This window comes from Geotrypetes seraphini, chromosome 6, assembly GCF_902459505.1.
Source record: "Geotrypetes seraphini chromosome 6, aGeoSer1.1, whole genome shotgun sequence".
In the NCBI taxonomy this organism is placed as follows: domain Eukaryota; kingdom Metazoa; phylum Chordata; class Amphibia; order Gymnophiona; family Dermophiidae; genus Geotrypetes; species Geotrypetes seraphini.
Genome location: NC_047089.1, coordinates 228,117,918 through 228,144,393, shown reverse-complemented (window position 1 = coordinate 228,144,393; position 26,476 = coordinate 228,117,918). Strand labels below are relative to the sequence as shown.

Genomic DNA, 26,476 nt, shown 5'->3' with positions numbered 1-26,476 from the left:
GTGAAACCTTCCTCTTTACGAACCCAGCACCTTAAGGTCCCGCGCCTAAATGAACTCAGTAGCTCCACTAACCGATCCACCAGAACTCAAATGCTATTCTTAGTGTAACTTAAATGTGCTGCCTACTGTAAGTCAAATGTGTGTCTCTAACTACCTGACGTTTAAGTATGTCACTGGTCGTATCAAAGTAGAGGATGATATTTTTCTTCTTAAAGGACACCCGCTGAAAATAAAGGGCGGGAAGTTTCATGGCGACACCAGGAAATACTTCTTCACCGAAAGAGTGGTTGACAGCTGGAATAAGCTCCAGGTACAGGTGATCGAGGCCAGCAGCATGCCAGATTTTAAGAACAGATGGGATGCTCATGTCGGATCTCTACGAGGGAAAGGTCATCAGAGAGCGATTAACTAGGGGGGTGGGTCAATGGAGTGGGCAGACTCGATGGGCCTCGGCCTTTTTCTGCCGTCACTTTCTATGTTTCTATGAATATGTCATGTCTTGACCTGTACTCAGGGCAGGATTAACCAATAGGCCAAGTAGGCACGTGCCTAGGGCCCGAAATGGTCAGGGGGGCCCAATGAAGGAGGGCATCAACATTGTTTTTTCCAAACAGCGATGGGCCCTTCCAGCATCGATCAGCAACGTGGGCCCCCCCCCCCCATCAACGGAAAGTAAGACAAGCAAGCAACGCGGGTAAGAAAGGCAACGGGAACTGTAATTGTGCAAGCGGTGCTGCTTGCCCAAAGCTTCCCTCTGACGCAGCTTCCTGTTTCCGCCTGGGCGCATGGTGGGGTGGGGCGGGGCAGGGGAGCCCAGTGTACTTGTGTGCCTAGGGGCCCTCGACAAATTAATCCTGCCCTGCCTGTACTGTGTATGTACTCCTGTAACCCGTTCTGGGCTCCTTTGGGAGGACTGGCTAAAGAAATGAACAAATAAATAAATAATTAAGTAAAATTCATATCATTAGAGTTTACCAGGGCTCTGGAAGCCTTTAGAGAGAATAATTTTTTTATCAAGTCACCTAGCTTAAGAAGGTGACTATTTTATAGGGGGAAGGGAATTGTATACTGCCTTTTTGTGGTTAATGTATATGTGAGCAGGTTCTTATTAACTAGGGGGGTGGGTCAATGGAGTGGGCAGACTCGATGGGCCTCAGTAATGTACCTGAGGTAATGAAGGATTAGGTAACTTGCCCAGGGTCACAGGAATTTGATCCTACAACCTCTACCACTAGGCCACTCCTTTATCAGCTCTACCATTAGGCCACTCCTCACCATAGGGATCTTTTACTAAGGCACTAAATTGGCTAATACGCCTTAGTGCAGTGGTTCTCAACCCTGTCCTGGGGACCCCCCCAGCCAGTCGGGTTTTCAAGATATCCCTAATGAATATGCATGAGAGAGATTTGCATACCTGTCACTTCCATTACATGCAAATCTCTCTCATGCATATTCATTAGGGATTTCTTGAAAACCCGAATGGCTGGGGGGCCCCCAGGACAGGGTTGAGAATCACTGCCTTAGTAAAAGACCTCTCTTGTTATAAAAAAAACATGTAGGTGCCCCTCAGAGGGCTAATTATCAAGTTATGTACTGGGATGATATGCACTAAGCGCTTTCCACTTATCTTTACCCCTTTAGAATGAAGCGCATAAAAGTTTCCATATTTGAATCAATACAAGCTCTCCTCCTCATGCCGTTTATCCAGTTAGTCAGCCCTGTTTCTGACATTGCCCTCTCAAATCTTCCTCAGTCATTTTAAATTCCATTACAGTGCTGGGAAGTTAACCCAGGCATCTAACAGAGTCTACAGTGCTTATATATCTTCTATCATTGTTAGACATGAATTGATTTCCTTTACTTAATTTCTGTAATCCATAAAGTTTTAGACGCTGTAATTTAAAATTCCAATTTGGCCTGTGTGTTTTTTGTGTTTGGCGGAGTAAGGAATATGATCTTATTTCTGTACTTTCAACCACTGAGGCTCTGTGTAGCAAGGAAAAGAATAGGCTGAATGCAGAACATGTGCGATGATGCATAATTAGGTGATCAATCATGGTCACAGAGCCATGAACTATCAAGGGAGATCCAAGGAGGCCAGGCTTCACTAATGGGTTTGGAAGGACCCAGACAGGCAGATTGAAAATGTTTTTGTTGTATGTTATTCCAAGAGAAACATCTCCCTGGGACTGTCTTGAGATCACATGGTGTTATAGCAGCATATAATCTGCTAACAGTTTGATAGTTAAATCCTAGACTGTAATTGGTAAATCATTAAATAAATTGTATCTTCTGAATCTTTCATGATATGTGGGTTTAAGGGAAACTACCAGCAACAGACAGACAGAATTTAAATCTAGTTTTAAGAGAACAGATTATGTGGTGGAGTCAGAGGCTATGTGTTCAATTCCCATAGCCCTCCTTCTAAGCCATATAAAACGCTTAGATTAATTCTCTCTTATTAATATGGACAACTGTCGAACCACATACGTTCAGAATGTCCCATAGTCTCCAATCTTTTACTTTCTCCCTATTGGGATGAGTGAATGTTTTCAACAGAGACATTATCCGTTCTCAGTGCATCAGCAGAGGCTACACCGGTCGTCAAGATTTGGCAGCCAGACCCTGATTCTTAAACTGTTGATGTCAACAATAGCAAAGTCTTGCCAAAACCAGCCCTTGAAAAAGACTTGGGCCTGAAGGCTGACTCAGCAAAACATTTTTACTCCAAAATTGCTTCTCCCTGCATGTCTGTCATCTAAGGCGGCAGCAGCTCTGGCTCCTGAGTGAACTCTCGGGCCTTGTGGAATCCCACAACAAATAATTATCAACTAGAATTCCACCCAAACCAGTGACTCCATTGGGCACAATTTGATTTCTAGGATGGTTGGGAACCCACATTCCATTCACAATCTCCCACTACAAATGGGTTCTGCACCATTTAAAAACAGAACCACTGCATACAGAGAACTATAATTCCTGCTATATTACTGATCAAGACGTTTGTTATGAACAGGAGATACACCAGAAAAAAAAAAAGTATAAATGCAAAGCTACTGTATAGTCAAATATATTTTATTGAGCACAATAAGAAAACCAAGCAAATACACAAGATAAAACACAAACAAGCTCAAAGTTTTGTTATACAAAATCCCTCCCCCCCAAACGAGTTCCCCCATACCACCCCCCCAGGTCCTCCTTCTAAGTACAATACCAATATAAGCAGTGATATAATACAAAATGATACAGGCCTGCCAACTGTAACATAATGATATAAATAAACATGGAATCAACAGTTAAGCAAACGGCTGCGAGCCAAGGGAGTCATGGTAGTCCAAAAGGGTTCCCAAATGCGTTGAAAGACGTGTCCTGGGAGAGAGGAAAAGTCTGTTACATCTCTCCGTTCCCACATCAGGAGGGTAATCATCCGACATCGCCAAATGGAGTAATCCGGGGCATCCCCCTCAAGCCATTTCAACAAGATACATTTCAAGGCAATAAGGACCGTCCACTTAAGGAAGACTGCAGCCCCCCTTCGACGAGGATAATAGTGAGGAACAGCTCCAAATAAGAACAAAGGGGAGCGTTGAATGGCAATGTTCCAAATGCACTCGACAAAATGAAAAATGGCATTCCAAAAATATTGGATATTAAGACAAGTCCAGAACATATGTCCCAAACCCGCTTCAGGGGCTTGGCATCTAAGACAGGCAGCTGTCGCAAGAAGTCCTGAGAGATGAGCCCTCTTAGGAGAAATATACAAACGAAAGACCAACTTAGAATGCTGCTCCCAAAAGGTGGTATATTTGCGAAGGGCGGGCAACCTACGGACAGCCTGCAAAAGTATATCATCAGGTAACACTACAACAAGATCACGAGCCCAAGCATCTCGCAATTTAGAATGATCAAACAAAGGGTTAGGGGATTCATCCTTCAAATGGCGATGATGGAATTTGAGGGGAACGAGAAGTTGGGAACCAATGGTAAAAGCTGTAGACAGCATCTCTTGACAAGATGCCTTAAAAAATTTGAAGGTAAAGAAGAAATATAATGGTGAATTTGCATATAAGCAAAATAATCAGTGCGGGGGAAATCAAATTCTTCCCGCAGCTGTGCAAAAGATTTAATTTTCCCATCATCATCAACCAACTGAAACAAATAATGAATGCTCCTTGTTTCCCACTGAGCAAAACTTGGTCCATCCACTCCAAGGAGAAAGGAGCTATTAAAGCGGATAGGCAGAAATGGTGTTATAGAAGCAGAAATAGCATGATATTTGCATACCCAGTGCCAAACCCTCCGCAAGGAAGAAGGGATAGAGTGAAGATATGCCCTGAAGTGAGTAGAGCGGAAACAGAAAAGCTCCAAAGAGGTGTTGGTGAAGGCGCAAAGCTACTGTATATACTTGAATATAAACTAGGATTTGAGGGCCAAAAAAATTGGCCCAAAAATGGGGATCCCGGTTTATATTCAGGCCAGCGCCCACCCAATCCCCTCCCAGACTTATTGCAGGTCTCCGCCGGGCCGCCAGGCTCTGCACCCTGTTCCTCCTCCCTGCCTTGTCCATCGTACCTCCTCTGCCACTGGAATCCATGGTGGTCCAGATGTGTAGCAGGCAGGAGCAAGCTTTCCATGCTCCTGAATGGCTCCCGGGAAGCCGCTCAGTGCTGAGCAGCAGCACCAAAGCGCACTCCTGCTTGGTACCGCTCAGCGGCTGAAGTCGGAACTTGTGGCAGCAACCGACCGGATTAGCAGCAGAAAGCTCGCTCCTGCCCGCTACACATCTAGACCACCATGGATCCCAGCAGCAGAGGAGGTACGATGGACAGGGCAGGGAGGGGGGAACAGGTTGGAGAGCCTGGGAGAGAGGGAAGGGGGCCGTGTGCAGTGCCTGGCAGGGAGGGGGCTGAGTACAGAGCCTGACAGGAGAGGGAGGGGGCGCTGGGTGCAGATCCTGGCAGGGCAGGGCACTTGAATGTTAAGCCACCCGACTTATATTCGAGTCAGCCATTTTTCTCCTTATGAGGGTCTCGAATTATATTCAGATCAACTTATAGTCGAGTAATATAAAACAAACATGACAAAAATAAACCTTAGCATAAAATCCATAGAAAATATACATAAATAGACATCATCATAAAATGAAATCAGTAATAAACCATAAAATAAGGGTGTCAAATTCTAGCATGCAATTAACTTAGCATGTGATAAACAGGCTACTGCAAAACAGGTTAAGGCGTTCTACAGTATTTTGCCTGTTAGCATACACCAGGAGTAGGGAACTCCGGTCCTCGAGAGCCGTATTCCAGTCGGGTTTTCAGGATTTCCCCAATGAATATGCAGGAGATCTATTTGCATGCACTGCTTTCAATGCATATTCATTGGGGAAAACCCGACTGGAATATGGCTCTCGAGGACCGGAGTTCCCTACCCCTGGCATACACTAAGGAGCCCTTTTATTAAGCTGCAGTAAGCATTAACGCATGATTGCCGCAGCTTAAAATCCACTACTACGGGGCGCGCTCAGGTGTCCCACTGTGGTTTTCAGATCTGTATGTGCTTCCCACACACTAAAAGATACTTTTAATTTTTTTTAACACTGGGGGCGGAGAGTAGTTATGTCGAGCGCTAATTGGTTAATGCAGCTACATTGCCGCACGCTACCTGATACGCATGTGGTTAGCGCGTGAGCCCTTACCTCCTAGAAAGCAAGTGCTGGTAAGAGCTGCAGCGCTAATGCCCACATGCTAATTGGGAAATTAGTGTGTGGCCATTCATTGAAGAAATTGAAAATGTGATTATTTTTTTTTTTTACAGCTGTGCTTAGCAGGCGGGAAGCCCACATGCTAATCACAGCACAGGCCACTTTTTAGCACAGCTTAAAAGGGCCCCTAGAAGGGTAGTGAATGGGCTTGGAAGCGTTAACCAGCTAGCGCATTTGCATTATTGAGTGCTAACTGGCTAAAACTGAGTTAACACAAAAGCACTTACCATCTCAGAAATAGGGAGTGGTAAGCAGTGGCATAAGAGTAGGAAGCTCCAGGGATGGTGGCGCCCCCCCTCCCCAGCGCCCTTTTCTAAAGCTCATATATTGTAGCTCATGTATCGTAACACCATTATAGAAGCTCATATATCTTAACTTATGTATTGTATTATAACACCTTTACTAAGGCTCATACATTGTAGCTCATGTATCGTAACACCATTAGTGGATTAGGAATTGGTTATCAGATAGAAAACAGAGTGTAGGGTTAAATGGGCATTTCTCTCAATGGAGGAGAGTAAATGGAGTGCTGCAGGGATCTGTACTTGAAAAAGAGACACCAGGGGAGATAGGACTGAAGTCTACAAAATCCTGAGTGGAGTAGAATGGGGTACAAGCGGATCGATTTTTCACTCTTGTCATAAATTACAAAGACTAGGGACACTTGATGAAGTTACAGGGAAATACTTTTAAAACAAAATAGAAGGAAATATTTTTTCACTCAGAGAATAGTTAAGCTCTGGAACGCATTGCCAAAGGTTGTGGTGAGAGCGGATAGCGTAGCTGGTTTTAAGAAAGGTTTGGACAATTTCCTGGAGGAAAAGTCCATAGTCTGTTATTGAGAAAGACAAGGGGGAAGCCACTGCTTGCCCTGGATCAGTAGCATGGAATGTCGCTGCTCTTTGGGTTTTGGCCAGGTACTAGTGACCTGGATTGGCCACCATGAGAACGGAGTACTGGGCTTGATGGACCATTGGTCTGACCCAGTAAGGCTATTCTTATGTTAAATGAGATATATTTATTGGTTTATTTAATATAATTGGACAATCTCACACTAGTGCATCCTCTCAGTGTTTCGCTGAAATTGTGTTGTGAAGAACTCTTTGGTATTGTTCTTTAATACATCAGGCATAGACCCTTCAGCTAATGACAGGCTAACTAGCTGCCTGATATGTTCTAATTTGCCAACTTTAGATTATTTTATTATCCAAGATGAACACAGTGAGAAAAAGTAGTGGTTGCATTACTTTGAGTTTACTCATTAACTACAGCACAGTTGGCCTGCTACAGGGAACTAGAGAGCAGGATACACAAAGCTCCGGGCAACCCATCAATGAAAGTCAGGTTGGGAGTGATTTCCTTTTGCTGGGCTATGCTCAGCACAACAGCATGTAAATCATATGCATATTAACTGTGCCGAGTGGCCTGGTAAAAGAGAGGATGAACTGTGCCTGGCACCTGCTCAGAAGAGCTGGCACAGCTCCTCCACCCCCGAGCCCCGATCAGATGAGCAAGCAGGGGAGAGCATTACAAGGCATGCTCATTTAAATACTAATGAGCTCCTTGTAATGCTTTTGCACAGGAATCACGGTGGCTGCTAACGCTATCCGCAGAAGCCCCAGAGAACCCCTTTGAGCATAGGAAGTGGAGTTTCCCTGCAAGTAAGATTGGTTTTAACCACTCTTACCGGCAAAGAAAACCTTTGAACATCTGGGCCCAAATGTGGCAGCTGAAGTCTTCATGCTGTTTGGCAAATAGGCACAGTCTTGTCTGAAAAGTATTTTGTGAAATGATTGCAGCATTTAGCCGAGACAGCATCACACTCTATTGACGTGGTTTGCACAGAAGATAATTAACTATGCAAAATAGTTCCCTAGAGGAGCACTGAATTGTTGCTATTAATGCGGAAAAACAGTTTTCCCTGTTTGGCCTAATTGCCTTATTATAGGTTGCCAAATGGGTTTTATATTCCGTTTAATGCCATCCTATGTCAAGATGATAGTTTTATTATGCTAACAAATGCTTTAAAGTGCTAGCCTTTGGGATTAGAAAGGAACCAAAAGACCTATTGAATATGACTGATACGACAAGAGTCTGCTGCTTTGGGTAATGGGGATATCACTAAGGCACTCACAGAGTCACATGCAAGCCAAGCAATCAAAAAAGTTGACCCTTTGGATCCACAGGAGAGTAGAAGTCCAATGCAAAAAGAAATGTGGAGTCCGATGTTTACCGATACAGGCTTTTAAGATTCAAAGGTGCATTCAAATTTAAAAAATAGTACAGTTCATCCCAGTATACTGGGAGCATTACTTTAATCGGGTGTGGGAGCAAGCTCCGCCCAACTTGGACATCAGACGCCTTGGGGATTTGAGCAAGGTGCCTAATAGCGCATCAACTAAGGGTTGTAGGCTGATGGTACACCGACAACAGCGTGCAAGACAATTGCGCCCATGACAAGACTGAAATGGAGCGGAACTGTCGGGGTGCAGTGAATCTTTGAAGTATAGGGGGGGTTCCCCCCCCCTCAAAACAAGGCCGTGACTGAAAACATGGGAGCAGAAAATGTGAAGGCATGGGAGCAGTCGAGTCAATAAGAGCAGAAACCTGAAGGCAACGAATTGGCCACGGAAAAGAATCTTGTAAGTGTAGTGGGGGGTTTCCCACCCCCCCATCCCCCCTCAAAACTGAAGGCACGGGAGCGGGAAAACTGAAGGAATGGTAGCAGCAGCACGTGCATTTGTCGTGCGCGCAAATGTTGGGGCTCAATTGTCGACGCGCAATTGTCAATTGCGCATTTGACGGGTCACCAGGCTGACATATCCAGCAAAACGTTTGGAGAGACCAATTGGGACCCCTGAGGAAGACCTTTTTGGTCGAAACACGGACTGTGTTGGGTCCTCTTCAATTACCAAAGTTGCAATAAAAGCCTGTATCAGTAAACATTGGACTCCACATTTCCTTTTGCTTTGGACATGCAAACCAAGAACATTCTGAAACAAAAGCCCTCTTTCTCAAAGTTGATTACTGGGGCGGCCCGCAGTAATTCCCACCAAAGCCCATTGGGAATTAAAGGACTTTGGTGCTGTTGTCGTCCAGCAGCCATTCGTGTGGCTTGTAAAAGGGGGGATAGTTAAGAAGGAACTGAAAGAATAAAGGAGCAGTGAAAACCCCCCAATATAAAATAATAACATTAGCCAATACAACAAAATAATACAAATTTTTATTCCAAAATGCAAAAATGTATTCAATCATCACCAATTTAAAATGAACAGAAAAGACATTAATAAATATATACATATAAAAATTATTGTCGGGGAAATCCAGCATGGCAACGTTTCAGCAACAAGGCCCGGATTCTGTAAATGGCAGCTGCCTTAAAAACGGCCACCAATCGTGTGTCAATCACGCAACAGCGCCGTTTACAGAACCACAGCTTTGGCACTGGAAATGGAGGCCAGGGTTTCCAAGGCCTATGTTTCCGGCGCTGACCTTTTATGAAAATCACATCCAAGGAGGCGCCATACAATACCTAACGCCACTTCCAGCGTTAACCACGTCTACAGTGGCATTAGGTGTCTTAAGGTGCTTCCATAGGCGTGATAATGATGCTCTTTTTGGGCACCTCCATTTTTATGGCATTTTAATTGGTTTTTAATTGGCACAGTTAATTAGTGTGCCGATTAAACCAATTTAGTTAGGAGAAGAGGGTGTGGTGTAGTGGTTAGAGCTACAACCTCAGCACCCTGAGGTTGTTGGTTCAAATCCTGTACTGTTCCTTGTGATCCTGGGCAAGTCACTTAATCCTCCAGGACAGATAGGGAAAGTGCTTGAAGTACCTGTATGTAAACCACTTTGAGTGTGGTTGTATAACTACAAAAAAGCAGTATACAAGTTCCTATTCCTTCATCTTCACATCACCATTCATTCCCATGTTCATGCTTAGTTTTACAGAAATCTTGATGGAAGGATGGTCTACACATTAAGTTGACTAAGGGGTGCAAATCTAAAGGCTTGCACAAATTCTATACTTGTGACAGAAAATAAAGCGACCTGCCCAAGCATGGAAGTCTATTGCAGAATGGAATGCCAGTTGACGGTGCAAATGAGATCAAACGCCCTGTGATGCCCCAAAGACCTCTTCTGCTTTTCACTGCTTCTACCAGTCCAGGTTCTGCCTAATTTCTAATGTCACTCAAGTCAAGAGGATCAGTGACAAAAGAAGTGGCCCAGGAATCCAGGACACTAATTAGATCTCAGCTCCTTCCCAGCTGTTCCTGACCCCTGCCCTCCTGCTTCCATCCCCTCCTCCTGCCTTAGAACTCTAAAACAGATTGCTTCTGTGGCTGAGCTGCTTTAATTTGCCTTTTCACATCAGGAGAGCTTTCAGGGCACGGTGACTGGAGGAGGTTATTTTTACGGGTTTGCTTTTACAGTAAGTACTGAATTTGATGAAACGTCTGAGGCTAAATATAAGCCCACATGCCTAATGCATCTCTTTCTGACACCTACATTTAAGGAGAACATAATTAACCATTCTGAGTGTCTTCTGCAGGCTGACAACATGTGAACTGACAGCTTCATTGTTTTATCTGTTCCAGGGTTCTTGTTTCATGGACATACTTTCTGTGTAGCGTAGTGCTTCTTTGTGAATCTTTACCAGATTATTACTGTAACCATGAGGAATAACACTGATGCTGCTTTTAGAAGTGTTCTGTAAATAGGTGTCAAAAACTTTCATTCTGCTGAAGTACAAAGGTGTAAAAAGTATAACCAGTTACAGTTCCTTTGACATTATTTGGTCCTTGCAGGGCCAAACCACAGGTTATGGTGTCCAGAGGCAGGACATGAGAGCACAGGGTTGCCAGCTATTTGAAAAAGAATCCCACCCCCAACAAATAATTGCAGTAATGGCAGTAGTCAGTGGAGTAGTAAGGGAGGGCAGAGGGGACGGTCTGCCCTGGGCGCCGGCTTGGTGAGGGCGCCAGAAATAGAAGTTGCTTACCTGTAACGGTAGTTCTCCTTGGACAGATGATCTTACAGCCACACAAGAAGGTGACGTCCCCGTGACGGAGCCGACCCAGCAGTCTAAAAGCTGCAAAGCTAAAGAGCTTTGCGCATGTGCCAGCCCTCCCGCCCGAAAGTATCCCACCTGGCCCCTATATAAGCACACCCCCAACCGACATAAACAGTTCGGTATAAAGCTGGCGGCAACAATAGGGGAGGCTGGGCGGGATTGTGTGGCTGTAAGATCATCTGTCCAAGGAGAACTACCGTTACAGGTAAGCAACTTCTATTTCTCCCTGGACAGGGATCTTACAGCCACACAAGAAGGTGCCTCCCGAGCTGAAGGTAACAGAATAACAACATGCTATTATAATAATAATAAAGATCTGTTACCTGAGACGTAGAGGAAGAGGGAAGTTGACGCCTCACAATGCCGCTTGCAGGACCGTAGAACCCAGTGATGCATCTGCGCCGGATTCCACATCAAGGCAGTAGTGTTTGGCAAAGGTATGAATCCTGGACCAGGTAGCCGCTCGACAGATCTCTTGGAGAGGAGCGAGGCGAAGGTTAGCCCAGGTGGTAGCCATAGCTCGGAGGTCATGAGCCGTGACATGCGGAGGGATCTCCTGAAGAGCAGGACTGGAGGCGGAGGCGTAACAGTACGCAATGAGCTGGGTAATCCAAGAGGACAATGTCAACTTCGAAACTGATCTAGGAGAGGAAGATGGACGGATGGAGAGGAACAACTGAGACGGGCGCTGAGGAGTCGCAGTTCTGTCCAAATAGATGCGGAGAGCTCTGGCACAGTCCAGTGTGTGGAGTCGTTCGGCCTCCGGCGAAGGGTGAGGGGGTGGATGAAAAGTAGGCAGCACAATGGATTGGTTCAAATGGAAGGCCGAGACCACCTTGGGCAGGAATTTAGGATGAGTGCGTAACAGCACTTTGTCATGAAGAAATTGGGTATAGGGACTATAGGATACCAAGGCATGGAGTTCTCCAATGCGGCGAGCCGAGGTAATAGCTACCAGGAATAGAGTCTTCAAGGTAAGAAATTTGAGTGGTATAACAGAGAGAGGTTCAAATGGGGGAGCCATGAGAGCCTGCAGCACGAGGTTGAGATCCCAGACCGGCACAGGAGGTCGGAGGGGAGGATGCAGACGAAGAAGGCCTTTGAAGAAGCGCTTGACCACAGGATGGCGTACCAGAGAGACCGCGTCCACGGGTCATGGTACACTGAGATGGCCACCAGATGAAGGCGAATGGAGTTGTAGGATAATTCGCAGACCTGCAAAGAGGTAAGGTAGCGGAGGACCTGAGCCAAGGGCGAGGTGCTGGGGTGAACACGACGGGTGGAGCACCAGCGCTGGAAACGGGTCCACTTGGCGGAGTAGGAGCGTTGGGTCGCAGGAGCTCTGGAGGCAAGAAGGATGTGTAGGACCTCCGGAGGGAAGGCAGAGTCCCCAGTCAGCGTGGGAGCAGGAGCCAGGCTGTCAATTTGAGAGACGGAAGATTGGGGTATAGCAACTGACCGTCGTGTTGTGTGAGAAGATCCGGGAACTGCGGGAGAATCCAAGGAGCCTGAGAAGCCCGGTTGAGGAGGACGGGGAACCAGGCTTGTCGTGGCCAATACGGTGTGATGAGGATCAGGGAGGCATTGTCTGCGATGGCCTTTTGAAGGACTTTTCCAATCAGAGGAATCGGAGGAAACGCATAGAGGAGATGCTGAGACCAGTGGAGGAGGAACGCATCGTCTGCCAGACAGGTTGGTTCTCCGTACCTGGAGCAAAATCTGGGACATTTGGCGTTCGTCTGGGATGCAAAGAGGAGTGCCCCATTTTGCAAAACTTTTTTGCGTAACTGTGCTCCGAAGCGACCATTCGTGAGGACTGAGTTGCCTGCTGAGTCTGTCTGCGAGCTGGTTGTCCGTGCCCGGAAGGTAGACCGCCTGCAGGGTGGAGTGGAGCTGGAGAGCGAGGTTCCAAATGGAGACTGCTTCGCGGGATAGGCAAGAGGAGCCCATCCCCCCCTGTTTGTTCACATAGAACATGGCAACCTGGTTGTCTGTGCGGATTTGGATGATCTGACTGTGCAAGTGGTGTTGGAACACCTGCAGAGCGAGATGGATGGCATGCAGTTCCAGGAAGTTGATGCTGCAGCGAGTCAATGTGGGGGACCAGGTGCCCTGCGTGGACCAAGAGAGGAGATGAGCGCCCCAGCCTTTCTTGGAGGCATCCGTTGTGATGGTGACAGTGGGCTGAGGAGGATGAAATGGAAGCCCGTGAGAGAGGGGATCCAAGTGAAACCACCATTGCAAGTCCTGAAGCACTTGGGGTGTTAATTGTAGTTGCGTGGAAAGAGGCTGAAGGAACTGGTTCCAATGGGTCTTGAGAAACCATTGGATAGGTCTCATCTTTAGGCGAGCAAACTGCAGCACTTGCACTGTGGCCGCCATGTGTCCTAGCAAGGTGAGAACGTCCCTGGCTGTGACCCAGAGCCCTGGGTACCAGGGGGACATCAGCTGTTGGATGACTTGCGCTCGCAGTGACGGGAGGAAAACCATAGCCTGCTGAGTCTGAAAAGTTGCCCCGATGAATTGCAGTGATTGAGATGGGAGGAGATGGGACTTTGGAAAATTGAGGAGAAAGCCCAACTGTAGAAGGAGGTTGACAGTTTGGCAGGGCGTCATAGCCGAAATGAGCCAGTCGTCCAGGTAGGGGAAGTTGGACAGGCCCTGTTTGCGCAGATGCGCTACTATGGGGATGACACATTTGGAAAAGACCCTTGGTGCTGACGAGAGGCCAAAAGGGAGAACCGTGTATTGGTAGTGAAGGTTCTGAAACACAAAACGGAGATACTGCCTGTGAGAGGGATGTATGGGAATATGCAGATAGGCTTCCTGAAGGTCTATGGACGTGAGCCAAGCGTCGACTTGGAGCAGAGGAGCAATGGCGGAGATCGAGAGCATGCGGAACCTTTCCTTTAATATGAATTTGTTTAGGTTCCGTAGGTCCAAAATCGGGCGAACGCCCCCCGTCTTCTTCGGAATGAGGAAGTATCGGGAATAGAACCCCTGGCCCCACTGGTGTTCGGGAACCGACTCTACGGCCCGAATGTCCAGCAACCGAGACAACTCCTGTTGCAAAGGAAGCAGGTGAGATGGTTGAAGGGACTGGTGGGAATGGGGGCACCAAGGAGGAGGAGCCAGGAAGCGAAGGCGGTATCCATGTTGAATGATGCGCAAGACCCAGGTGTCTGTGGTTATATCCCGCCAGGTCTGGAGAAAAAACCTCAACCGACCTCCCACCGGGACAGCGGGAAGGGGAGGGTTGTCAAAAAGAGGGTTGGGGCTTCTGGCCCGCAGGTTGAGCGGGTTTAGGAGAGCGACGGTCTCTGGGGGCTCTGTTGGAGGATTGCTGCCGATAGGGCCGAAACTGCTTCTGCGGATATGGAGCAAACTGTCTGGCAGAAGAAAACAACTTTCTGGTATGGAACTGCTGTTGAGAAGGTAGCTGCTTCTTAAAGGGCTGTTTTGAGTGATGTGCGGTATCCTCCTCCAGAGCATCCAGTGTGGTGCAATCCTCTTTAAGCCCCTCAATAAGATCTTTGACCTTGTCTCCAAACAAGCTGTCTCCGAGACAAGGAGCATCTGCCACCTTTGCATGGATGTCCACCCCCAGTTTAGAGCATTGCAACCATGCCAGTCTGCGGGTGGAAATACCTGTAGCCGCTCCCCTCATGGCAGTATCAAAGGCATCGTCAGCCGCCCGGATAAGGTTCTTGGAGCATTCTTCGAAGTTGGAGAGGACGGCATTAAAAGCCTCCTGCGTGGGCACCGGTAAGGTCTCGACCAGTTTTCACATATCCTCCATGTTAGAATAGAGGTATTGGGTGTAGAAGAACTGATGGATGGCAATTCGCCCATACAGCATGGAATTTTGGTATGCTCGTTTACCCATGGAGTCCATGATGCGCATCTCGCGGACTGGTGGAGTAGATGCGAAGTCTTTGGAGGACTTGGATTTCCGCAAGGCAGAGCGGACAACCAGGGATTGGTGAGGGAGTTGAGTTTTGCCAAACCCCGCTACATCCTGAACCTTGTATTTATGTTCCAAACTGCGTTTCGTGACCCGGGACGAGTAGGGGGTGTTCCAGATTGCTTTCTGAGAATCAGCCAGAGTAGCATGAAGGGGCAAAGAGACCACTTCTTTTGGAATATGAAGATACTTAAGCACCTGAAGCCTCTGTTCCCGGGGGTCTGGCTGGGCCGTGGTGGTCAATTGTAAAGAAGACGCCATCTTGGATAGGAAGCGTGGGTAGGAGGTGTCTTCCGGAGGTGATGCCCTATCGCGCTCAGATGGAGTATCCTCATTAGCCAGAGAAGAGAGCAGGGGATCCATCTGCAGATCAGGCGAGGGAGAGCGCGAGGAGGAAGCATAGTAGGATTCCAGCTCCGCCGCCATAGAAGAGGTAGTGGAGACAGAGTCAGAGAGATGGGCATCATGCTGGACCAGATGAGGTGCGGATGTAAGCTGAGTGCCCTGTTCAATAGGCTGAGCGGAGAGGAGCGGAGGAGATGCAGAAAGCAGTTGTTGTTGCTGAAAGAGCTGGAACTGCTGGAAAAGTTGAAAAAGTGCAGGCTGCATCAGAGGCTGAGACTGGTGAGAGAGCTGGGGAGGATCCTGGGTTGGAGCAGCAGCAGCAGACAGTGTAAGAGGAGAGCCCGAGGAGGAGGAGGAACTAGAGGAAATAAGATGTTTAGCTTTCCTCTTCAGTTTCCTGGGTGGGCTGGCTGAAGCAGAGGGCAGATGCCGGTCTGGGGAGGCAGAACGCTGGGCTGCAGGCTCTGTATTAGAAGGAGCATGGTGCCGACGGCTGGAGTCAGTCGGTGCCGAGGGCGGGACCGAGAGAGAGCGATCCTGCCGGGATTGGCCAGTGGGAGCAGTCACTGAGCCAATAGGCAGTGGAGGAGCAAGGGAGCCAATAGGCAGCGTCCCTGCGTGTGACGTCATCGGCCCCGACGTGCCACACGCAGGAGACACTGGTGCCTGAGCTGGTTTGCGAAGCACCAGCTTCGGCAGCTTGGGAGGTGGTCCCTGCGGCTCCGATGCTCCTTGCTGGCAGGCGGAGGAGAGAGCGGAGGCCGCGTTAGGGAGCTCAAATTCTTTAAGTTTAAGCGCTCGAATTTTGAGCGAGCGCTTGTTTAATTTAGCGCAGTGAGCGCAGGAAGACGTCCGGTGGAGGGGACCCAGGCAACGGATACAGGAGGCGTGCGGGTCAGTCGCCGACATCTTGAGGTCGCACATGGAGCAACGTTTAAAACCAGGTTTGGCTTTTTCAGGCATGCTAAACCAGAGCGCTGCTAAATCAAAATCGTTTAGAAGAGAAATGTTGGTAATAAAAGTTGAAGTGAAAAGGAAACGGGTTGACACCGTTAAGACTACCGAGTCGGATAGATCGCAGAAACTTTTAAAACTGTTTATGTCGGTTGGGGGTGTGCTTATATAGGGGCCAGGTGGGATACTTTCGGGCGGGAGGGCTGGCACATGTGCAAAGCTCTTTAGCTTTGCAGCTTTTAGACTGCCGGGTCAGCTCCGTCACGGGGACGTCACCTTCTTGTGTGGCTGTAAGATCCCTGTCCAGGGAGAACCTATCCTCCTCTCTGCCTCCCGCGCCGTCCCAACCACCCCCTGCCGCGCACCTGTGCCCCTTCCCTCATACCTAACTTTCCTGGTGCGAGGAACATCACAAACTTGCTGACCATGTCGGTATCAACTTTGATGTCACTTCCGGGTCCCTTGTCTAGGAAGTGATGTCAGAGGGAGAGCTGATACGACGCGGGCAGCAAGTTCATGATGGGAAAATTAAAGAGGTACAGGGGAAGAGAAGGGGCATGCGCACAGCAGGGAGGATCGGGAAAGAGCAGAGGGGGGTGGAGAAGAGGCACTACCACCCCTGGTGCCACTCACCCTCGCTAAGCCACTGGCAACGGTGCAGGCTTCAGTGCCTCCACAGAGATGCCAACATACCTAGTTCCAGGCTGGAGATTTTGAGACCATCCCAAATTTATTATCAGCCAATCCTGATGCATTATGGGACTGATTTCGGTGAGCACTACAAATCCCATCCTGTTTTGGGACGTAATTCAAAGCTAGGACTGTCCTGTAATCTCCAGCCTGGAAATGGATAACTTGGCATCTCTCAGATCACATCAAGGTATGGGGTACCATATGGCTCCAAAAAAAAGGATGATAGATTGAGAGGAGGCCGTGCCTGCAAATATCTCTCATGAATTTTCATTGGGGATATCCTGAAAATCTGACTGGCCAAAATGCCTCCGGGGCTAGATTTGGGAACCACTGAGACAGGCTATCCAAACCTGTGGCTCCCATGTTTCAGCACAGAGCCCTGCAGCCCAGGTCATCCTGATTTTACATATAATTTGGAAGAAAAGATATTCACATTCATATATTGAACCCTTTGTATCTGACATCTTTCCAGAGGGCGCACTGAGCAGTTCTTCAGACTATATTCATTCTTAAGGGGTAAATTATCAAGGTGTGGTAGGCGGTGCCATCCTTCAAACCCTAGCAGTAATCCCATGGTAGTATTGCTAGGGGTCATGTTTCTGTATAAGGAAGATGTCCTTATATGGAAATATGACCCCTAGCAGTAGTGTTGGAATGCTACCTCTTGGGGTTGCTAGTGCTATTGTGGAGGAAGGCACCAGCATGGGCAGGAGTGACTGGAGATGGCCCCTGCCCAGGACCCACTGTGCCGCCAGAATGTGCACTGGTATGCCCATGGGTGCCAGGAGGTTTTTTGGGAGTGGTACTGCTGAATGGTGGATGATATTTGGGCGTGATCAAGGGCATGACAGTGCCAACAGCTTCTAGCTGGGATAACTTTACTGGCTATTCTGCAGCTTGCGGTGTTCACCTGATGCGCAACGTTAAGTCACAATGCGGTATTTACATAGGGGTCCTTTTATCAAGCTGCAGTAGGGGTTTAATGTGCTTAATACCGTGTTAAACCGCCTGCCGTGCTAGCCGCTAACACCTGCATTGAGCAGGCATTAGTTTTTTAGCCGGCCGCAGGGGTTAGCGCGTGATGTAATGTCCGACGCGCTAACCCCGCTAGCGCGGCTTGATAAAAAGACCCCATGTAATTCGTTGCTGTACTTGCATTTGTGTGTTTTGCATCTCATTGCAATATAATGCATGATGACTTATTTAATGCTGCATTAGGGCACTGCAGTCAGTGTTAGAACCCTTTAATTTTTTATTAAGGGGCATATAATACAGATTAATGGCCTAACACAGCTCGATAACTTCCCCACTAAGAGCTCCTTTTACAAAACTGCGTCAGAGGCTTCTTTCATGGGCTGGCGAGGTAAATGCCCCGACGCTCATAGGAATTCTATGCAAAAGCCTGTGTAAGTGTCTTGATCTGAGATCAGCATAGCAGGGCATGATTTTCTCAAACCAAGGGTAGGAAACATTGGTCAATGCTTGCTGTACGCCAGCTGAATTTTCATAATATCCCCAACATGCATTTCAATGGGGATTTCATGAAAACCCAGCCAGTGGTCCGGTGACAGGACAAAAGCGTGCGAGACTTCGGCGCGCCGACAATTCAGTGCAAGACCCCAGCATGCCCATTCTAAAGTTACTTTTAAAGAGCTCCGACGGGGGTGTGGGAGGGAACCCCCCCACTTTACTTCATACTCTTCACGTTGCCGTTGGGGGGGGGGTGTAACCCCCCACATTATAGAGAAAACTTAACTTTTTCCAAAAAAAAAAAAAAAAATTGGGAAAAAGTTAAGTTTACTCTATAATGGAGGGTTCCAACCCCCACCCCCCCACGGCAGCGCGAAGAGTATGAAGTAAACGGGGGGGGGGGGATTACCCACTCATACCCTGCATCGGAGCTCTTTAAAAGTAACTTTTTAGGTGGCACGCTGGGATCTTGCGCCGATTTGTCTGCGCTGCAATGTTGGCGCGCTGAAGTCCCGCGCACGAATGACTGAACCAGAGGTCCATGAGCAGCAGAGTTGATAATGAGTGTCTGAACTATTTATATAATGCGCCTGTGATGTTATTTTAAATGGTCTGGGCACTGCACATTTTATTTTAATATCCTTAGTTATGGTTTTATGTCTAATGCACTATTTTTGGTGTTCGCTCCTACGATTATTCTTCCATTCATTGTGTTTCAACGTCCATTTTTTTCCCCCTGATTCATGGTAATCTTCACATTTTCTTTCTTTGAGTCTATACTACCGATTTGGTATGTATCGTGTGACTTAATATATTTTTATCACTTAGGGCCTCTTCTATCAAACTGCTCTAGCAGTTTGTAGTGCGGTGAGCCGCGCTGAATGGCCCACGCTGCTCCCGACGCTCTCTGCGCTAAAAACTGCTAGAAGAGACCCTTAATTTTCAATCACACCAATGTAATTCATTCGTCAGCACTGTTCAAATTCACTTTGCACGTATTCACCATCGAGACATCGCTTTCACCTTTTGAAACCTCATTCGGGTCTTTTAGCTTTGGCATCCGCATCATCCACTCATTCACTTATGCCACACTCCTCTCATTCATAAATCATCACTTATCATTTCCACACTTATACCTACATTCATATTTGTAGGACCCCCCAAGGAAGACGTGCTTTCAAAACACAGACCGTGCTGGGTCCCTTTTTTTTTTTTTGCGCACATGTGGATTCTCATTGGATTTGGATCTTTTAATGACTGAATAAAAACCTGTAACAGGAACATCTTGTCCACGTTTTTGGGGGGGTTTCTCCATTTTCTGTGGAACCGTTGGGGTTTCTTTTCTGTTCTTGTATCTGAGCTGTTTCAGCAGACTTTGATGATCACAGCCCGCCCTATGATCTTACCATTCATGGCAGGATATGATCTGCCATTGCCTTCTTCGGGGCTACTGTACAGTCTTCTCGCGTGCTGGTTCATCCAGACCTGATCCTGCTGAGCTTCTGGGATCTGATGAGTTAAGGGTCACACAGAGTGATGTCGCTAGAGGATAAGTCGTAAGGGTCAGTTCTATAAATTGGTGCCAAGATGTAGGCACCGCAACGGAGCACGCATAGCACCAATTCTAATACCTAAACCACTATAGAAAACTAGTGCAAAGCTAGTGCAAAATGCTGCCGGTGAACCCTAGCAGTAGTATTTGCTAGGGGTCATGTTTCTGTATAAGGGAGGTGTCCTTATATAGAAATATGACCCCCTAGCAATAGTATTGGAATGCTACTACTGGGAGTTGCCCTAATATGCTAAACTTAGCTGCACTAACTTATGTCATGTCCAGTGGCATGGTAAGGGGGTCAGGGCCCCCCCTTTCCCACTTCTCCCTTGCCACATGTACACTTTCACTCTCCCCCTACTGTACCTCAACCTCTTCACCAACATGAGCAGGCATCTCCAATTTACTGCCTGCGCAGGTGTTGGCGCTCCCTCTGATGTCACTTCCGGGTCCTGCAACTAGGAAACTAAAGAGGTATGGGGGGAAGGGAAGAGAAGGGGGTGCGTGCGCGGCAGGTGTGGGGAAGGAGCGGGGAAGGCGCCTTCCTCCCCCTCGCTACGCCGCTGGTCATGCAAACGGCTGGTGTAAGTTGGCGTGCCTAAGTGTGCCATGCAGCTGAGAGCATTCTAAAAGTTGCGCAAGTCACTTGTTCATATGCCGACACGCCCATATTGTGGTTGCACACTAATGCCCGGATTTTGTATACGTTGCCCAAATTGGAAATGTGGATCACAGAACTTGAGTTAATGAGCCGCTAACAAGGAATAATTTGTGCTAATTGGCATAATTAGGAGTTATATGCAAATCTGTTATTTGCCTTATTCCAGGGGTGTCAAATAGAGAGTTGCACGGGGACAGAAATCCCACCCATCCCCGCCCGTCCTCGCCAGGATCCTCTCCGTCCCCACCCGTCCCCGCCAGGATCCTCTCCATCCCCACCCATCCCCGCAAGGAATTATCTCCATCCCCGTCCATCCCCATAAAAAGCAGCAATTACTTCTGACAGGATCATCAATTCCACAGTTTCTTTTGTTTCCGCTGCTGTTTTCCTTGTGGAATCTCTTTGGTGGAACCGTTTTTTTGTTTTCTGTTCAGGTAATTAACTTATAAACCCCCTCTTTTACTAAGGCTGACGTGTCCATTATATTATATGGACGAACCCTGCTTCCAAAGCCTTCCATCCCCGTGGGAGTCTCATTGGCTAGAGGGGGGTCCCCGTGGGAATCCCGTGGACCAGAGGGGGTCCCCGTGGGAGTCCCTTGGGTTGGGGGGATTCCTGCGGGAGCCGCGGGATTCCCGCAATACCCGTTCCAGTGCAGACCTCTAGTGTCAAAGTCCCTCCTCAAGGGCCGCAATCCAGTTGGGTTTTCAGGATTTCTCCAATGAATATGCATGACATATATTTGGATGCACTTTTTTCATGGTATGCTAATAGATCTCATGCATATTCATTGATGAAATCCTGAAAACCCAACTGGATTGCGGCCTTCAAGGAGGGACTTTGATACCTCTGCCTTATTCTATAATATGCACACCTACATTTTAGGGCTCGCAACTCAAAACAGGGCATGGCCATGGAGGGGAATAGGTGGGTCAAGAGTGCTCCCAGGAATTAGGTGCAATGTTATAGAATTTAGGGCTAGATCAGACATAGGCAACTCCAGTCCTTGAGGGCCGGAATCCAATCGGGTTTTCAGGATTTCCCCCAAAAATATGCATCAGATCTGTTTGCATGCACTGCTTTCAATGCATATTCATAGGGGAAATCCTGAAAACCCGATTGGATTCCGGCCCTCAAGGACCAGAGTTGCCTATGTCTGGGTTAGATTCACTAAGCCCACCGATCAAGTTCCGACCACTTAGCGACCCCTTTATGACCCAATTTCTCTCAGACCCGATTCACAAACCTCTGTCCCGATCATCCTCTGATCTGCACATGCAAATGAGGGTGGAACGGCATTCAAATGTAGGCAGGAAGAGATTCACAAAAAAAAAAAAAAAGAGGGACACCGACTGGGCTGACCGATCCAAAAATAAGTGACTGCTGAGGACCAGTCGCTCAGGTCAAGTTTCACATTTATTTAAAATTTCTTATACCGCCCAATCAAGCCTTCTAGGCGGTGTACAAAAACGCCAAAATAATGCGCCAATTAAAATACAATTTGAATAAAAACACACCAGGGGAAATGACTTTAAAAAAAAAACATTGACGAACGAGAACAAAAGGGAAGAAGGGTTAGAACTACAATTGATAGAAAGAAAGAAAATACTCAAGGGAAACTATCCTGTCATCTGCCACCCTGCTCTCTGCCCTGATTCTCTGCTCTCTGCCCCATCTGCTCTCTTCCCCGCAGTGCAAACCCATAGTTTTAACCTGCAGGTTTAAAGCGGGATAAAACCATGGGCTTGTGGGAAAAAAAGTAAAAAGCTCTGCTGGGCACTGAGGGCCAGCGCATACAAAGGCCATCTACAGATGGTCTGCGCATGCATTGATATCACTATTTAGCGATTCCTGCAGTCGGTTGGGGGCATGGTTCCGATCGCCCTCATTTGCATGAGGGCGATTCGTGAATCAGCCCCTCGGACACGAATCGGATCGGATCCCTCACGGATCCGATCCGATACGTACCCTTAGTGAATCTAGCCTAGTGTCATTTTTAGTTGATCTACTGCAGGGGTGTGAAAGTCCCTCCTCGAGGGCTGCAATCCAGTCGGGTTTTCAGGATTTCCCCAATGAATATGCATGAGATCTATTTGCATCCAATGGAGGCCGTGCAGGCAAATAGATTTCATGCATATTAATGGAGAAATCCTGTAAACCCGACTGGATTGTGGCCCTCGAGGACCGAGGCTGGACATCCCTGGCTTAGATCAAGCGGAATGTAAATATTTAAAAAATTAAAAATAAACAAATTTAGTCGCCTAACACCAGCTTTTGGTAGGCATAAGTGCTACATCCAAAGTTGGGCACACGATCTACGCTAAGCTAATATTCTGTAAACTTTGTTCCGCTCAGAGCACCCTTTGCTGAATACTAGCTTAGCATGGATCATTTCAGCTCCTAACAGAGGCACCATTTACTGAATCTGGCATTGAGTGACTTACATGCACCAGTTACAGAAGAGAGCTTCGCACTTATGCACGAAACTTTCAAATTACCGGTGTCAATCACACATGTCAATGCCACTAGTCTGTAATACTCTCAAAATCTTTAAGCACTAATATCTTAAGAATTTTAAATATAATGGAAATAAAATAAAAATAAAATGATACATTTTGTGACAAGCTTTTGAAGGGAGAACCTTCTTCCTCGGGTCAGGAATGAGTAAAAGATGACAATATCAGAATAAATAAGGGAAATATTAAAGTATTCCAATGAGAGTGTTGAGGGAAAGGTAGGGGAGGCAAAGAGTGAGAAACAGGGAAGGATGGGTGGCTGGTTAGAAAGTGACAGAGAAGTATGGTTTTATGGTTTATTATGTGATAGGAAACCCAGATCCTTGTTAAGTTCTTTCTGTCAGGTGGGTTTCAAAATATTGCATCATAATAACTTTTTTAAAAAGTCTTACATTCCTGGAGTGTTTTAACATTTCCTCTTAGTATTTCCGACTATAAAGGTCACTGCCCAGGTCCTGAACAAGGCTGACCAATAGAGGTGTCACCTTGGTTTGATTTGTGGTGTCTAAAGAGGTGCCTGTGTGATTAGGTAAAAATAGTCTAACATCTGGCCTGTCTCCCCAGTACAGCACTCTTCACATTTTCTGCATCGATTAAGACTAGAAGAGAACAGAATGAGTTGGATCCCTTTATGCTGAATGATTTTCTAGGGGGAAATTTCTCCAAATGGGTTAGGTTTGGTTTGCGCATACCATAATAACGAAAATAAGAATGAAGTGAACCTCACTCCTAAGTTGGGTAACTGTGGGGGTCCTGTGATAAGTGATATCCTGGCACTATACAGCATAAAATTCAAAACAAAAATGAAAGAGAGGTTTGCACATACATACTTCCAAGGGAATTGACGATTTGTGCTTGTATTAGTGCATTACAGTTTGCATGGATGAAACCAAAGGCTCAGTCCCTGCAAAAATCTCTCAAAGATACATTACACAGGAGCTCCGTCTCTTGGTTACACTTCTTTCTATAGAGAATGGTGTCATGATATGCATAGATTAAAGGTATGGCTGTCAACCCCCCCCCCCCAAAAAAAAAAAAAAAAAAAACCTGTCTTGATCTCCTGCTAAGGAAATGGAGAAGAATCGGAACAAATTATGTATTTTGGAATTGAGCTCATGCATTATTTTCTCAAGGCGAGTTCGATCCGGATCCCGACACCACAAATGGAGGCTGACCTAACTTTTGTGTTCAAGACAAACCTGTCTTCAGCGGTTCTGCAATTGACAGCGCTAATGGAACAACAAATCGTGCTAGAAACTCCAGGTGGGGGTTTACTTTGGAGGCAACCCAACAGCTTCTAGGATTTTTAAACCACCACCTTAGGCGCAGCCTCCCAAAACAGGACCAGCACCATCCAGTTGCGGGCTTAACCACAGTGTACAAGACTGCTGTTTCGACTGCATGCATTTTCGCCTTAATTAAACGAGTTAGCAGCTGCCTAGCAAAGGGAGGCCGTCGCCGCCAGGATAGGGAAATAACACCTTTTATTAAATGGTGATCATTCCTAGCCTAATGGGAAGAACCCACCCGATCGAGTCTGAGCCACACTGAAATCAGAGCATGCTGTCATTGCAGCGAGCTTTTGTTAACGATCAGAAATATCTGGGAGGGGGGGGGGGAGCTGCTCTATGAGCACTTCAACTATATTATCCAAGATGCATCATTATAAAAGGTAAAATATGCAATTAGCAAACCTTCTCCTCCTCCTGTTAAATGCAGCACCTTTTCCCTCCCCATGATTTCCCTCCACAGAATAATGATTGTAAGCCCTCTCAAGAATATGTTATTCAAATACTGGCATTTCATCTCTTTGGGGGGGGGGGGGGGTTAAACCAAACAAAAAAAGACAAACATTTATCTCTTAGGCTGGACATCAGCAGTAGGTCCGAGCTAATGACAATCCTCTTTCTGGATGCTCTGCAGCCTCCCAACCATGCAATAAAAACCAGCACCAGCAGAAATGCTTCTTACAGGCACCGAAACATTAAATTCTATTTATTTCGTTGCAAGCATGGCCATCATACCTGTACCCCAAAGCATCTTCGTCTGCACGCCAGTCTGCAGCCTCCAGCGCCTTTACGTTCTCGGGAAAGCAAGGGGTGCGCAGGGTGGTCAAAACCACCATTTTTTATTATTATTATTATTTTTTTAAATCAAAATGATTATTTTTTTGTTTTCTTAATCTTCAGACGGCGGCAACGTCGGACAGAACACTGGCGTTCGCGGCTCAGCTCTGCTTTTCTGCACGCACTGAAGGCGGACCCAGGCAAAGCAGCAGACGAGAGAGGACCTTGAGAGCTGTCGCTTAGGTAAAAATAGTCCCCGTCTCAGCCGTCGCTTGTGCGGCTGCCCAGCGTTTTAAAGCGCGCGCAGGCGAGAGAACCTGCACACGGCCTTCTGTTGCCTAGCAACTGCTGAGCCGGTGGCGAATTTAAGACAACAAACCGGTGGCGCGATGCTAATGCGCGTCGTGACTGCCAGAGATCACAGAGACGCACGTTGCGCCTTCTTCCAAAGTTTTGGTTAACAAAAGGGAGAGTTTGGAGCAAACCGTCCTTTCTAAACTTGTCTAGGCCAGGGATGAGTTGGAAGGTTTCAAGTAGTTTCTGTTACGGTTTATCCAGCCACCCTTTACTCCCTTCCACATATTTGGCTTGAGATATCAGCTCTCTGTCCTGACCTGAGGAAGGGGTTTTAACTCCCTTCCACATACAGTAAAACATTGGATTGCAAATAACTTGGTTTGCAAGTATTTTGCAAGATTTTACTAAAATGACATGGTGACAAAATTCATCACCGTCCCTGTCAACACGGATAACCGTGGGAAATAATCCCATGTCATTTTCTAGTGTCTATTTCAACCTCAGTCCTTCTACATCAGCATTCTTCAAAGCAAAGCTTGCGGGTCAGTGATTGTGCCCAATTATACTCTGATTCTTCCCTCTCTCCTTAAAGAATGACATGAAGATGGTTTCCCGCGGTTATCTGCGGAGACGAGAACGGTGATGAATTTTGTCACCATGTCATTCTCTACTTGATATACAAGCAAGGTCTTGCACTACAAGTACATACAGTATACACACATCACAACTGAGCCAATGGTTCTTCTCTCTCTGACACTGCAGGAGTGTAGTGACTTCTAAACGAGCGAAGTCTTGCAATACGAGTACGCATAGTACTGTAAAACCTTGGTTTGCGAGCATAATTTGTTCCAGAAGCATGCTTGTAATCCAAATCACTTGTATATCAAAGCGAATTTCCCCATAGGAAATAATGGAAACTCAGATGATTCGTTCCACAACCCAAAAACTTTAATACAAAATACAGTAAAACCTTGGATTGCAAGTGTATTTGACTTGAAATATCAGCTCTCTGTCCTGACCTAAGGAAGGGGGTTTTAACTCCTGAAAGCTACCCAGACATATATTAAGTTAGTTCAATAAAAGGCATCCTGTATTCCTAAGGGGTTTTTTGTTTTAA

At 46.9% G+C, this 26,476-nt stretch overlaps 1 protein-coding gene across 1 annotated transcript in view; it reads right to left on the bottom strand.

Moving 5' to 3' along the window:
- The window catches only part of HUNK (hormonally up-regulated Neu-associated kinase), a 119,743-nt gene extending 94,448 nt beyond the window's left edge, over positions 1-25,295 (bottom strand). The window contains exon 1 of the mRNA XM_033947489.1: positions 25,021-25,295. Within this exon, the coding sequence (XP_033803380.1) occupies positions 25,021-25,121 (101 nt within the window). The 5' untranslated portion in view covers positions 25,122-25,295. The remainder of the gene's footprint in view (positions 1-25,020) is intronic.
- Positions 25,296-26,476: the final 1,181 nt, after the last annotated feature.